This window comes from Myotis nattereri, assembly GCF_964212035.1.
Source record: "Myotis nattereri genome assembly, chromosome: 1".
Taxonomy (NCBI): domain Eukaryota; kingdom Metazoa; phylum Chordata; class Mammalia; order Chiroptera; family Vespertilionidae; genus Myotis; species Myotis nattereri.
Window position 1 is genome coordinate 197,043,521 of NC_138075.1, and position 14,687 is coordinate 197,058,207.

Below are 14,687 nucleotides of genomic sequence, written 5' to 3' on the forward strand. Positions count from 1 at the left end.
GCAGTAGGAATAAGGACCTGGGCGCGTTGGGCACGATGCCAGGGTGTGGGCTCTTTCCCTGCTTGCCATATGCTGCATTCGGCTGAGAGTGTGTGGGGAATATGTGACCAAACTCTGATCACAAAATACGTAGCTAATGTTCAGTAGAAACAAGAGCATTTCAAGAAAACAGAAAATTTGAGTACAATGCTTCATCTTGTCAGCAGCTACTCAAGCCAGCTGTTCCCTTTTTTTTTTTTTTTTTTTTTTACTCACTCACTCTTGCAGACTTACAGACAGAGGGAAACCAGCACACCAGAGTCCCCTGTTCATGATTTGGATCGCCTCCAGGCACCCTGTCTCAGAGAAGTGCCTGCTTAGGCACTTCTGTCAGGCGAGTGAATTCTTCCCAGCCATCAGGAAAACCTACACAGTCAGATCCCAGGTGTCTTCACTCCCTTGCTTTTCTCAGAGTCCCCATGAGCTGAATCACTTTTGGTGAAGAATTATTTTATTATACAGTTGACCCTTGAACAATGCAGGGGTTAGGGGCGCCAACCCCCATGCAACTGAACATCCACACATAACTTCTGATTTTCCCAAAACGTAACTACTTATAGCCTACTCTTGACCAGAAGCCTTACCAGTCACATAAACTGATTATCAACACACATTTGTATGTCTTATGTATTATATACTGTATTCTTACAATAAAGGAATCTAGAGAAAATATTAAGAAAATCATGAGAAATACATTTACAGTATTTATTGAAAAAAAAATCTGAGCATAAGTGGACCCATGCTGTTCAAACCCTCACTGTTAAAGGGTCAACTGTACTTCCATGATTAAGGAGTTACCACCTGAGTTAATTTTATGTGGAAAACTGCCCAGCTCTGCAGCTGAACAGGGGTGGGGTGGGGTGCCCCAAGAGCTTCCCAGTATTCCTGAGGCCAGGTGGCTCGGGGGAGCCAGATTTATGCGCACAACAGAGTAAGAGGCTCAGCATTCACGCTCCAAGCAGGGAGGCTTGGAGAGTGAACACTTGCTGTGCAAACCATCCACAGACAGTCAGCCCTGAACTTGGGGATTATGGCCAACACTTCACGGTTAATGACTCCTCCCATCCGAGTCATGCAGCTTCTCTGGGGTACCTGTCCTCGTAATGCCCACTCAACACGGAGGGAACAGTTTGAGAGAACAGGAGAAGGGGTGTTATGAAGGTGGGTACAACGGTGACAATGTACCTCTCACAGGGGACAGAAGGCTTAGAGAACTGATTCCAGTTACAAAAAAAAAAAGGCGAAAATTCTCCCCAGGAGCTCCCGCTGGACTTCCCCATCCATCACTCAGGGCTAAGCTGGGCATCTCCCCACTCCCTCCACAGCCAGGCCCTCCTGCGGCTCTAACCTTCCAGTCTCAAGCTGTCTTACCTGAAGAGTTTTGACTTTGCCCAGGATGTTGTCCTGTGACATTGCTTGAACTGTCTGCTCACTTTCTGCTCCCCCATCAGGGATAAAAATACTGTCATGGGAAAACGCCCGGGCTCCCATAGAATAGTTGAAGGACCTGGAATGCAAATCATGTGCTTCGTTTTATTAGGATGATAAAATTTCTTTTGGCAACTAGCGTCCTGTTCCTTCTGAGGCGGGGACTCCACCCACATCCCTGCCTCGCCCAGCTCTGGGTCTTTTTCTGCTATGGGTCAGCCAAGTCGCTGGGCAGACGGAAGGGTCCCACAGGAGTAAGGGAGCCTGCCTCCAACACAGCAGCGTTCCAGGGCCGCTCACGGAGAACGCAGGCAGCTCTGTATTTGTCGAGGGCCCGGCAGAAGGCACCGCCAAAACCTTAACTGGAGGGGCCTTCCCCTGAGGAGCCATCACTATCGGTTCTGCCCCAGCAGGTCCTGTCAACCAGCACTTTTTAAGTAACATTCAGATCTAGAAGAAGGAAGAGACACGCATTCCTTTCTTTCAGATTACAATAAAATTAGAAGACAGCTCTATACATCTAAACCAGTGGTTCTCAACCTTCCTAATGCCGCGACCCTTTAATACAGTTCCTCATGTTGTGGTGACTCCCAACCATAAAATTATTTTCGTTGCTACTTCATAACTGTAAACTTTGCTACTGTTATGAATCGTAATGTAAATATCTGATATGCAGGATGTATTTTCATTGTTACAAATTGAACATAATTAAAGCATAGGGATTAGTCACAAAAACAATAGGTAATTACATATGTGTTTTCCGATGGTCTTAGGCGACCCCTGTGAAAGGGTCGTTCGACCCCCAAAGGGGTCGTGACCCACAGGTTGAGAACCGCTGATCTAAACCAAGGACTAGAATTGCTGATAGGGTCTACAGGAATAAAGAATCTCTCTTGTAACTGCCTAGAAATTCAGAGACAGGGGAGAGAATGTGGATGGGGCAATCCTGATGGGCCTCCTGCACTGATCAGCTTACAGGAGGCAGGTGGCCAACAATAAACACTTCAGGTGAAGGCTTGGGGTTCAAGAAGTCCGGACTTCTACCTGACAGGGAAGTAGAGGCAGGGTGACCTGTAGGAACGGGAAGCAGCAAAAGCCAACTGCTCTTCCTTGATCTGGGAAACAAACTTATTTCTGGGGAATCCACATCCAGGCTGTTCACAGGGCAGGCAGAATCGCATACCCTTCAGGAGGCAAGGCAGGCACTCTTCCATGCCCCCCAGGGTGAGAGAATGCCACTCCCCTCCCTCCTCCCCTCCCCGGAAAGGGGCCCATTGGAGGTTGTATCAGGGACCAAGTGCTAAATGCAGTGGGCAGGGTCCCAACCAAGGGTAGACCTAGTTGGGCAGACTGAGCACCAAATCTAATTTGCCAAACCACAGGCAGCATGGTGAGAAAGCATATGAGGCCAAGAAACAAAAGACCTGGATGTGAGCCTCCTGGCTATGTAACAACGATGAGGTCCGGAAAGGTGAAGAGGGAGAATTGATCAAGATAGAGCTGAAACAGAACTCAGGCTCCTCACTCACAGCTGACAGGGTCTTCCATTTGAACACAGTGTTCATAGATGTCTGGATGTCTTTGGGAGCAAAGATGCTATATGAACAACAGCTGCTGGACCATGACAAGACAGTAATGCTACGAGAGTCCCAGTTCACCCACAACTGCAAATCTTACACAAAATAAGGTAAACCGATTTTATTGCTTAAACACCAAATCTGTTAATAGCAAATAGGATTCCAGCATCCATGAATTTTTTTCATATTTACATAATACTGACTGAGACTTTTTTACTGTGGTAAAATACAATATATAGAACATAAAATTTACCATTTTAATTATTTTTTAAAATTTTGTTTTATTGCTTAAAATATTACAAAGAGTAGTACATATGTCTCCTTTCCACCACCCCCCTTGACCTTCCCCCGGCCTCCCCTACCCCCAGTGTATTGTGTCCACTGGTTATGCTTATATGCATGCTTACAAGTCCTTTGGTTGATCTCTCCCCCCCCCCGCCCAACCCCCAACCCTCCCCGGCCTTCCTGCCATTTTAATTATTTTTAAGTGTACAGTTTAGTACCATTAAGTACATTCATATTGTTATTCAACTATCACGACCATCCGTCATCCTAAACTGAAACGCCCATACTCATTCAACAATAACTCTTCATTCTCCCTTCCTCCAGCCCCTAATAACCATTATTCTCCTTTCTATCTCTATGAAATTAGACTCTCCCATGTACCTCATATAAGTGGAATCATATAATATTTGTGCTTTTGTGTCTGGTTTATTTCACTTAGCATAATAGCCTCAGGGTTCATTCATGTTGTAGCATGTGTCAGAATTTCATTCCTTTCTAAGGCTGAATAATTCTGGGATATATATATATATATATATATATATATATATATATATATATACATATATATATATATACACATATACACATACATATACATACATACACACACATATCTATATATCACATTTTGTTTATACATGTACATTTGAGTTGTTTCTACCTTTTGGATATTGTGAACAATGCTGCTGTGAACACTGATGTTTTAATCAAGATTTTAAAAAATGTATGAATGAAGCATTATGACGCATAACTATGTGTAGGCATGGCTGAAAGAGAAGGTAGGTGTTCCATAAGTCCTCATTTCACACCAAAGGTTTGATATCACTTCCATATGCTCTACCCACATTAAACAGTCACTATCTATAAAGATTAGTAGAGACTATGGGACAAAAGAAGAAAAAGGAGGAGGAGGAGGAGGAGGAGACTGAGGAGGAAGAGAAAGAAGAAAAGCAGAGAGGTGGCAGGAGGCGGAGGAAAATGAGAAGAGTAAAGAAGAGGAAGAGAATCCTTCGTGTCTGCCTAAAATCCTGGGAAATTCTGAAATGCAGAACTAGTACCTGAAAAGCTGATCTGGGTGTCTGATTCTCAGAGCAGCAGCCCCTGGGTTCCATCCCCACCCCTCCGCCATGGAGGCTTAGACACCAGGAACAGGACCTACTGACTGGAGAACAGAGGCTTCTAAATCTAAGAGAAAGTGTATGAGCACTAAGACGACTTGGAGTGGCTTAGGGGGTCCTACGTCCTGGTACATTTAAGCCCTCGCACCTAAGTCAATGTGGCTTTGGAAGGACAGGAGCAAAGAGACGCTGCTGTTTCTGCCCTCCTCCAACTCCTCCTCTTTTACTTCCCCAGAGATCGAAGAACTGTCATAATTCTACCTAGAAGCTATAAGAAAGCGTCTTAAAAATCAAGAATACAGTACTTATGAGCACACTTTGGCAGCACATAGACCAAAACACAGGGTTGTTTGAAGGGCCTAAAAGTTGTGAGTGATCTCAGGAAACCCAGCTGAGGCCCCGATGGGTTATCCCACTCTGCTCTAACGCACAGACATTATTATGCTAATGATCATGCCAAACCAGTGGTTGGCACACCGCGGCTCTCTCGAGTCACATGCGGCTCTTTGGCCCCGAGTGTGGCTCTTCCACAAAATACCACGTGCGGGTGCGCACGTACAGTGCGACTGAAACTTCGTGGCCCATGCGCAGAAGTCGGTTTTTGGCCTGGGCGAGTCTGTTTTGAAGAAGAGGCGTTAGAAGAAGTGGGGGTATGTTCACTGAGGTCGACCCCTCAGATTGAGGACTTTTTTGCAAAGGCCAGCTTAGGAGTACCCTAATTAAGTTAATAACAATGTACCTACCTATATAGTTTAAGTTTAAAAAATTTGGCTCTCAAAAGAAATTTCAATTGTTGTACTGTTGATATTTGGCTCTGTTGACTAATGAGTTTGCTGACCACTGTGCCAAATGCAACATAAAGCTCATACTCTTTAAGCTTTTATTTTCATTATTATTTTCTATGTTGAAAGCATTTAAGACTTACAAAAACACTGCAAGTGTAGTGTGAAGAACTTTTGTTTTCCTAGCCCAAGCTGCTGGCATGATGCTCTCCCTCCTGAGCCAGGCAGGCAGTGGTGGCTCATACACTGGAAGATGTGAGAAACCGCAGGGAAAAGTGGAGCAATCTCTGAGGGCAACTGAAGGGCCAGTGAGTGTATCATTGGTCCTGTTGCCTTGGCTTTACCCTGAGCCGACTGTAACATGACTGACATCTATAGATGATCTTCAACTGAGGTCCTCTCCAATTCTGCTCTCTAAACATGAGTTCATCTTAAAGCAGTTAACTTGCCAGCTCAGAAACCTCCATTGGTTCCCTGTTGCCCAAACCCTACCAGATGAAGCTGCCATGGTGGCTTACCCGCTCAGGCTCTTCATAGTGGGGCTCTAACCTACTCTGGGCAGGCCAGTTTCCTTACCTGTAAAGGGGGATGACAAGAGGTCCTACCTCATCGATTTTTTAGGATTTAAATGAATCCTGATATGTAAAGCACTTAGAACAGTGTAAATGCTTACGTGTTACCCATTATTATCAAATGTCACCCTACTTCAACCCCCACCGCTCAGTTCCCCAATATCCTCTCTGGGCTCTATCAGTGCACAGGCTCTTCCTCTCCAGGGACAGCCCAAGGCCAGTCTCTCAGTTCAGGTCCTACACCCCCTTCAAGGTCCGGCTCAAGCATATCAACTCCACACAACCTTTTCTGCTTCCCTGGAAGAAAGGGATCGCTTCTGTCCCCCAAAGCCCCATGCATGTATTTCTTGCTGTTTCATGTTATGGTTACTATAATCATGCCTTAAATGAGAGGGAAAACAAAAGTGCTCTGCATATTGTAAAGTGCTATGCAGATGTGACTCTAATAATAATGGCATCATCATATCTCCACCACACTAGGAGCTGTATGAGGGCAGGGATCAAATGTATGATCTTTCTTTCTCCCAAAATCCTTCATACAATAAAATTTGTGATGAGTAAATGATTAATTGCAGGGAGCGGCTATAGCAGGGGTGGGCAAACTTTTTGACTCGAGGGCCACAATGGGTTCTTAAACTGAACCGGAGGGCCGGAACAAAAGCATGGATGGAGTGTTTGTGTGAACTAATATAAATTCAAAGTAAACATAAAAGGGTACGGTCTTTTTTTTTTTTTTTTTAGTTTTATTCATTTCAAACTGGCCGGATCTGGCCCGCCGGCCGTAGTTTGCCCACGGCTGGGCTATAGGGTTAAGCCTCAGACTGACCTGTTGGCAAAGCCACAAAACAAGTCCCAGCATAGAGAACACAGCCCTCTTAGCATAATTAGGCTTGACCTTATGAGGCTCCCTAGATCTTATCTGGGAAGCTAATGGGCTGTGGGAGGTGTAGCAAGTGCTGCCAAAACAAGTGAAAACTCACAAGAACATTGTAACTATGGTGACCACTACCTTGTTTACCTCTGGCTATAAACTAAAGGCTCGGCTTGCTGTCTGGATCCCCTCTCTGTGGCCTCAGCCAGGCAGAGGAGATCCACCCAGACCCAGCTTATTCTCTTCGTCTGTCTTCTCTTTAATCCTTCGATGCCCCCCGTCAGGCTCACCAAACCCTTGGCTGAGCTGGCCTGGCACAATTAATATTGTAGGGTAGTTAGTTTATCAGATGGGCTTCTCCCATTGAGAGGTCACTGAGGGGATGCAAAGCTTGATGCAAACATGTTGATAGGAGGATGGGACTGTTTTGAGATCATGAGTATATTTCAGGTAGGGCAGGCCTATATAGGAGGCCATTGTGGAAATCTCCGAGAAGCCAAGGGATGGGCAATTCAGGAGAATGTTCAGCATCTCTTCTTAAAAGGTTTCTTCTGAGCCTTCTTTTCAACCCAAATCAGGAAACTGCTCCAGGCTTTGCTTCCCACCTCCTACTTCAAACCTCCCTCTCACCAAGTTTTCCTGGTTCCATTCTGGGTCAGCTACAGCTCTTGAGTCGCAAGCAACAGAAACTATGTCTCACTCAACCAAAAGAATATTTACTGGAAGAACAATGGGGGCTCAAAGAACAACGGAAGCTAGCGATGAGGCTTGGAAAAAGGCTCTTGGAAGAGAACTCTAGCAGTCTAGGCAGTAGGACCCACAACAATTGCCTCGACCCACCTGTCAAGTCAAAGCCCAGGAGAGAGACTGATTGGCCAGGCTAGGTCATGTGCTCAGGCCAGGCTGCAGTGGGGAGGAAGTGGCCCTTTGGCTTCTGTCATAGGAAGCTGGTACTATGTCCTAGCAGAGGTAGGTGGAGTGAGGCAAGTTTGATTCCCAGAAAGGAAATTTGGGTGCTGCCGAGAAGGGGAACCAAATGGTAACAGCTCAGTTACTAAAAATAGCCACCAGTCACCACACTGTGCGTTGGGATCTGTGCCTCGATTCTTTCCCATCTAGCCCAACTGGATGCACAACTATTTGTACAGCTCTCCCATGTTTTGATTCTCTTTGAAGCGGTTGCCTTTCTTCCCTGGTGGCAAGTGATGCTGCCTGAGAGCAAAGGATGCCATACTCCATGCTACTGGGATGTCCGAGCCCAGGTCCACTGTCCCATGTCCATGCCTATCAGCAGGCAAGACGGAGATCAGACAGGGTGCTTGATGGCCTGTGGCCTAGAGCTCAGGGCACTAGAAAGTCACAGGAGAGAGAAGGTGAGAAGCAAAACACAACGAAGTTAGCCCTGTAGTCATGCTATCCCTCCACTCCTCAGTCCCTGTCACTTAGTGCTGAGGAGAGCAGGGCGGAGCCGAGAAGAGCCACCTCCACTTCAAGCCCTGTGATCTAGAAGTACCGTCTGCAGCAGGGTCTGTGTGCAAGGAACAGTGGAAAATTGGGAGGTGTTTCTAGGAAAGTCCTCCTCATTCGCAAACCATGACACAAGACAGGGATGGTCCCCTTTCAATGGTGTTTGTCAACTGGAATATAGGCCATCCTGGGCTATAACGGGCAAGCCTGGGGAGAGCCTGCTCCCCGAGGAGCCTGCTCCCCAAGGATAAGAAATCAGACTGGATCTTGATGCTGCTGCTGGGCTGCTTCATTAAGGAACTTTGGAACTTGGACAGTTCTCCAGACTTTCAGATACAGCAGGTAGTGTAGGGCACAACTGTTGAAGGTACCAGTAGCTGTGTTTTCTGTTTCCGACACAGCCTTTTGGCCACTACTGCAGGCTTTGGGCGCATTCTAAGACCCACCGACACCGTCTAACCTGGCGCCTATGGAGGGGAATTCTCCCCACCCAGAAAAGAAGCTTTCTGCAGCTGCCACCTTACCACGTGTCTCAGGCCAGCCCCCCCCCGCCCCCCACCTCTTCCTTTATCCTTTGTCTTTTTTGGAGAAGCATCATGTAATTTGGCGCCATAGATATTGGGTAATTACCATGGCAATGATTAGGGATTCACTTCAGGAATAAAGAAATATAATTATAGTCCCACTGCAGCCTGTTTCCATGGCAACGGGGGCAATTGCAATTGATCAGCAGTTTTCTTCCTAAACAGATCCGTGAGTCTCATTCAAATGAAATGCTGAAGAGCAATTAACTGTCCTCATCAAACAAACTGGAAGTGCTGAAAGAGACTGGAGTCAGATTACATTTTGTGTAGCATCTTTGAGGCTCATCCCCAACTTGAGTATTCCATGAATTTATAAGGAAACCAGTAGGCTACAGCATACTCAAATACATCATAATTACAACAGAAACAGGATGCATCATTAAACATTCAAGGAAGAGGAGAGAAGTTTAGAATCTTAGAACACAGACACTTAGACCTGGAAGTTGAAGGTTCACCTACTCCAGCCACAGGACAAGCCATCACCTCACCTGCCTCCAAGGCTCTCGAGGGACTCCGGGGCTTCACCCTGACTATTCCACTCCCCATTTGCCCCAGCTGGAGAAAGACCTTCTCATAAACATCTGAGCCATCAGCTAAGTCAACTGAGTCTTGGTCTATGCTCTGGAAACAGGAAACTAGTTATCAACCTCCTCTTTGTCTCCGTAATAATATTACCCTGCATTGGTAAAATGCTATTTCGGAGCAGACAGTAAGATGTCACACGCATTTTTTAAAATAATAAAAATATCATCCTGGGAGAGAGCACATCCCTGTCACCGATGAAGGAGCTGGCTTGGTTGAGGGCACACAGCTCAGAAGGGAAGGCCCCACCTTCACAAGAGGACCCTGGCTCCTGATCTGCTCTCTCCCACACACTGTATCTCCAGTAACTGCTGTAACCGATTCATCCGCTCTCTTTGCCCCTAGACCCGTGGCCGGCAAACTGCGCCTCTTTGGCCCCTTGAGCGTGGCTCTTTCACAAAATACCACATGTGGGCGCGCACGTACAGTGCGATTGAAACTTCGTGGCCCATGCGCAGAAGTCGATATTTTGTGGAAGAGCCACACTCAAGGGGCCAAAGAGCCGCATGTGGCTCGTGAGCCGCAGTTTGCCGATCGCTGCCCTAGACTTTATCAGCTCAGCTTCATTAATCCCCCTGCTTAGTCCCTAATTTTTATTCATTTAAGGGTTTTTGCACCTCTTCTCTAACGCCTGTTCAATTTCAGCACATGCCAGGTTCCTATGGGCCGAGGATAAATGGCCAAGTGAAATCAGTCTTTCCCGACTTCATCTTCTGAAAAGCACAAGGCCAGGTGGCCTGCGGCACCCACTAACCAGGGAGCCCGAGCTTCACGGGAGTTCACTGGGGACATGTTGTCTCATCACGCCAGCTGTGTAATTTTCCTTCTCCGGCTCGTCAGAGGGACAGTGATACTCTTTACCACGTGGGAAACTGAAGGATAAATCAGATGAACATTGACTTGTCCAATGGGAAGAATCCAGTGGTAAAAAGGGCAGCATTCGTGAATGCCTGCTGTGTGCCAGGCACCGTTCTGGAGGCGAGAAGTACAGTGAAAGGCAAGCTTACAGGCCCATCCTTAGGGAAAGGGAAAAGAAGCTGTGAGAACGGTGACCTCAGGCTTCATCTAGGCTGAGGAGGACATAGAAAGCTGGCTCTACGGAGGAAGGCACATTTGTACAAAAAAAAAAAAAAAAAGAAGGATGGAGAGCAATTAGCTGAAGGAGGATATAAGAATGGGGGATTGGGTTGTTCCAGACAAAAGGATTACTAGTACTCTGTGCAAAATCAGCTGACAGATTCTAGTCACACCTCTACCATTAACACTGGTAGGGGCAGAAATAGAATGTTAGGGAACCAGCTAGAATTGTAAGAAATATTAATCATGCTCTGTTAACCGTGATTGTCTTATTCTGATTAAAGAAGGCACATTCCCACCTGGCTGGAAGCCGCACTCCACTGGGGACCTGGGAGCTCACCTGGAAATGCAGCCCTTTCTTCCTATTATCATGGAAAGACTAACAACCTTGTTGCAGAACCAGAGCCAGAAACCGGAATCGCCAGCCCTTTGAAGACCCCAGGCTTTGCATAACACCAAGCCCTTTGAAGACCCCCAACCCTCTGCTCACCTGTTAACTGCCCATTTGGCCTACCCTTGGCTGCTATTTCCCCATGTAACCCCAGACCTTTGTGCATACCTGTGGACTGCCCATTTGCCCTTTTGCCTACTTTCCCATGTAATGCCAATATAAGCAGCCGGCTTATGGTGGGGGCAGAGCAGATTTCTGTGGACGACCTGCTGCTCCCCCATTCTGCCAGCACTATTGGAATAAACACTCATATATGATTCGACCCTGTCTCTGCTTATAAATCAGTGGATTTTAATTGAGAGTCAATTGGCTTGAGTAGTGACAGGCAGCACGGACCCATTGATTGTCCGGTTACAACAGCACTGTCATCTCTTTCAGCCTCAGTTTCCCCATTTGTAAAGTGAAGTTATTAGGTCAGAACTAAAAAGTACCTTAAACCTTTAACATTGATATGTGTGTGTGTGTCCACTGAATAAGGTTATCATGTAAGTAGAGAGCAGGGTTTATATTAACTTTGGGGAGGGGTGTGGAGTGCATGGGGTGAAACCATAGGCATACAGTTTAAGTAGACAGTTTCAAACATGACCTGCATATCACTTTCCCCATCTCTTCTCTCCCATCAAGTATCGCCTCCCCATCTCATTCCAAAGCAGGGACTCAACGCCCTCAACACACGGGAAAGCTGTCTGCCTTCCAAGCCAGCCTGCTCTGCTCTGCACATGAGCCCTCTTTGTTCCGTTCCAAATATCAACCTCCTATTTTAGGGTTTTAGGGAAGGAAATAGGCCCCTACTCTCTCCTGCCAACATGAACTTATCGCCTCAGCTAGACCTGACCGTTTTAATGCCATGTTCATTCCCCTTTTTAAAAACAACTCTGAGATATAATTCACATATCATATCAGCCTTTTATAAAAGTACATTTCAGTGATTTTTACACATTCAAAGAATTGTGCAACCATCAACGCCATTTAAGTTTAGAAGATTTTTATCACTCCCAAAAGAAACCCCATACCCATGAACAGTCACCCCCATCCTACCTCGCGCCTGGCAACCACTAATCCTTCTGTTCTACCGGTAAGCCTATTTGGTCTTTTGTATAAATGGAATCATACAATAGGTAGTCTTTTGTAACTGGCATCTTTCAACTAGCATAATATATTAAAAGTTTATTCACGTCATGGCATGGATCAGTATTTCACTCTTTTTTATTTCCAAATAATACTCCATTGTATGAATATACACCACATTTTATTCATCCATTCATCTTTTGATGGATATTTGGGCTGTTTCAACTTTATGGCTATTATGAATAATTCTGCTGTGAGCATTTGTGTGCAAGTGTTCGTGTGGACATTGCTTTCATTTCTTTTGGGTTTATATCTAGTTTAACATTTTGAGGAACCGTCAACCTGTTTTCCAAGGCGGCTGTACCATTTTACATTACCACCTGCAATGTATGAGGGTTCCACTTTCTCCACTTCCTCACTAGCACTTGTTATTCTCTCTTTTATATTATAGCCTTCCTAATGGGTATGAAGTGATACCGCATTGTGGCTTTGATATGCATTTCTTTGATGGCGAACGATGTTGGCCAAGTGTGTTTTCATATGTTAATGGACATTTTTATATCTTTCGAGAAATGTCTATTCAAATCCTTTGCCCATTTTTTTAAACTGCTCTGTTTTTGGGATCTTTATATTAAGTTATAAGAGTGCTTTACTTATTCTGAATATAGTCTTATCAGATAAGTGATATGCAAATGTTTTCTTCCATCCTGAGGATTTTTTTCACTTTCTTGATATTTTTTATTTATTTTTCTTTTAAAAAAATGTTTTTATTGATTTTTAAATAGAGAGGAAGGTAGAGAGAGAGAGGGAGAGAGAAATATTGATGAGAAAGACACATCAATTGCTGCCTCCTGCATGCTCCCTACTGGGGATCAAGCCCACAACTTGGGCACGTGCCCTTACAGGGAATAAAGCCCAGGACCTCTTGGTCCATGGGAAGCATTCAATCCACTGAGCCACACCAGCCAGGCCACAAAATTCTATGTTTGGTGAAGTCAAATTTACCAATTTTCCTTTTATCACTTGTGTTTTTTGGTACCTAAAAAAATCACTGACTAATCCAAGGTCATGGATTTACTCCTTGGTTTTCTCCTAAGAGTATTACAATTTTAGATCTTCATTTAGATCTATCATCCATTTTGAGTTCATTTTTGTGAATGGTATAAGAAAAGAGTCCAACTTTATTCTCTTGTATGTGGCTATTCAGTTGTCCCAGCACCATTTGTTGAAAAGACTATTCTTTATCCGCTGACTTGTCTTGGCACTCTTATTGAAAATCACCTGACCACAAGTGTGAAGATTTATTTCTGGACTCTCAATTAAAACTCACTGATTTATACAGTCAGTACCACACTATTTCAATACATTTTTATTGGTTTCAGAGAGGAAGAGAGAGGAAGAGAGAGGAAGAGAGAGATAGAAACATCTATAATGAGAGAAAATCATTGGTGAGCTGCTTCCTGCATGCTCCCTACTGGGTCCGCAGCCTGGGCATGTTCCCTGACCGGAAATCGAACTGTGACCCCTGGTTCATAGTCTATGCTCAACCACTGAGCCACACTGGCTGGGCAACTTATATCACATTATTTAAATTACTGTAGCTTCGTAGCCAGTTTTCAACTCAGGAAGTGTGAGCCCTTCAAGACTGTTTCGGCTATTTTAGGTCCCTTGCGTTTCCATGTGAATTTTAGGACCCACTTGTCAATTTTAGGACACAGGTTTTGATAGGGATTGCAATGAATCTGTAGCTCAATTTGGAGAGTATTGCCATCTTAACAATATTAAGTTTTCTGATCCATAAATATGAGATGCCTTTCCATCTACTTAGATTCTTTTTGTTGTTGTTAATCTTCACCTGAGGATATTGTTTCCACTGATTTTTTTTCTTTTGAGAGAGAGCAGAAGGGAGGGAGGAAGGGAGAGCAAGAGAGAAACAAGATGTGAGAGGCAATCGATTGGTTGCCTCCCACATCCACCCTAATTAGGGCGGGGATCCTGCAACCCAGGTACTTGTCCTTGACCAGGAATCAACCATTGAGCAAAACTGGCCAGGGCTATTTAAATCTTCTCTAATTTCTTTTTTTGAGTATATGCTTAAGTAACTTATTTTATTGAATTTATTGGGCTGGCATTGGTTAGTAAGACTATACTAGGCTTCACGTGCACAATTCCGTAATACATCACCGGTACGCTGGATTTTTTGTAGCTGCCCTTTATTAAGCTACAGAAATTCCCTCCAATTCTATTTGCCATATTCATTTGAACGTGGAAGTCTCTGCTGCGGTCATTCGGGATCTGAGATGTCTGTGCCTTGTCTCTTAGCCACTCCAAATCCCGCCCATCTCCTGGAGCCAGCTCAGGGCTCCTCATTCCTGACCCTTCCCTGACAGCTCCAGTCCCAGAGTGCGCTCACCCTCCTTGGAGCCCCTTCAGTTCTCACTGCGGCCTACAGCTGGCACTCACTATAGAGTGCTGTAGCTGTGCATGGCACGGCAGTAAATGCTGCATGTTAGGCAGAAACTGGAAGCAGGACAAGTGGAGTCCCAGTGAGGAGGAGAGCCTTGGGCAGGCAGCTAAGGGCAGGAAAACACCTGAGCACGGTGCCTCAGGGCCACGTGACTAGCTCCCCAGGAAGGCTGCAGCAGAACAGCGGATGGTTCAGAACGGACACTTCACACTGGAGCAGTGGCTCAGCAACTTACCAGCAGTCACTCTCTGGCCTTCGTTTCCTCATCTTTGAAATGGGGACGAGAATGTCAATCTCAGAGTGCCTTGGTAAGTATTAC

General features: G+C 45.3%; 1 protein-coding gene across 1 annotated transcript in view; it reads right to left on the reverse strand.

Annotated features, from left to right (window-relative positions):
* Nucleotides 1–255: 255 nt before the first annotated feature.
* Nucleotides 256–14,687, reverse strand: part of LOC308536306 (CRACD-like protein) — a gene marked incomplete at its 5' end in the record, with an annotated part of 85,634 nt that continues 71,202 nt past the window's right edge. Inside the window, one exon of the mRNA XM_081115434.1 lies at nt 256–1,546. Coding sequence (XP_080971560.1) covers nt 1,333–1,546 — 214 coding nt within the window. The 3' untranslated portion in view covers nt 256–1,332. The remainder of the gene's footprint in view (nt 1,547–14,687) is intronic.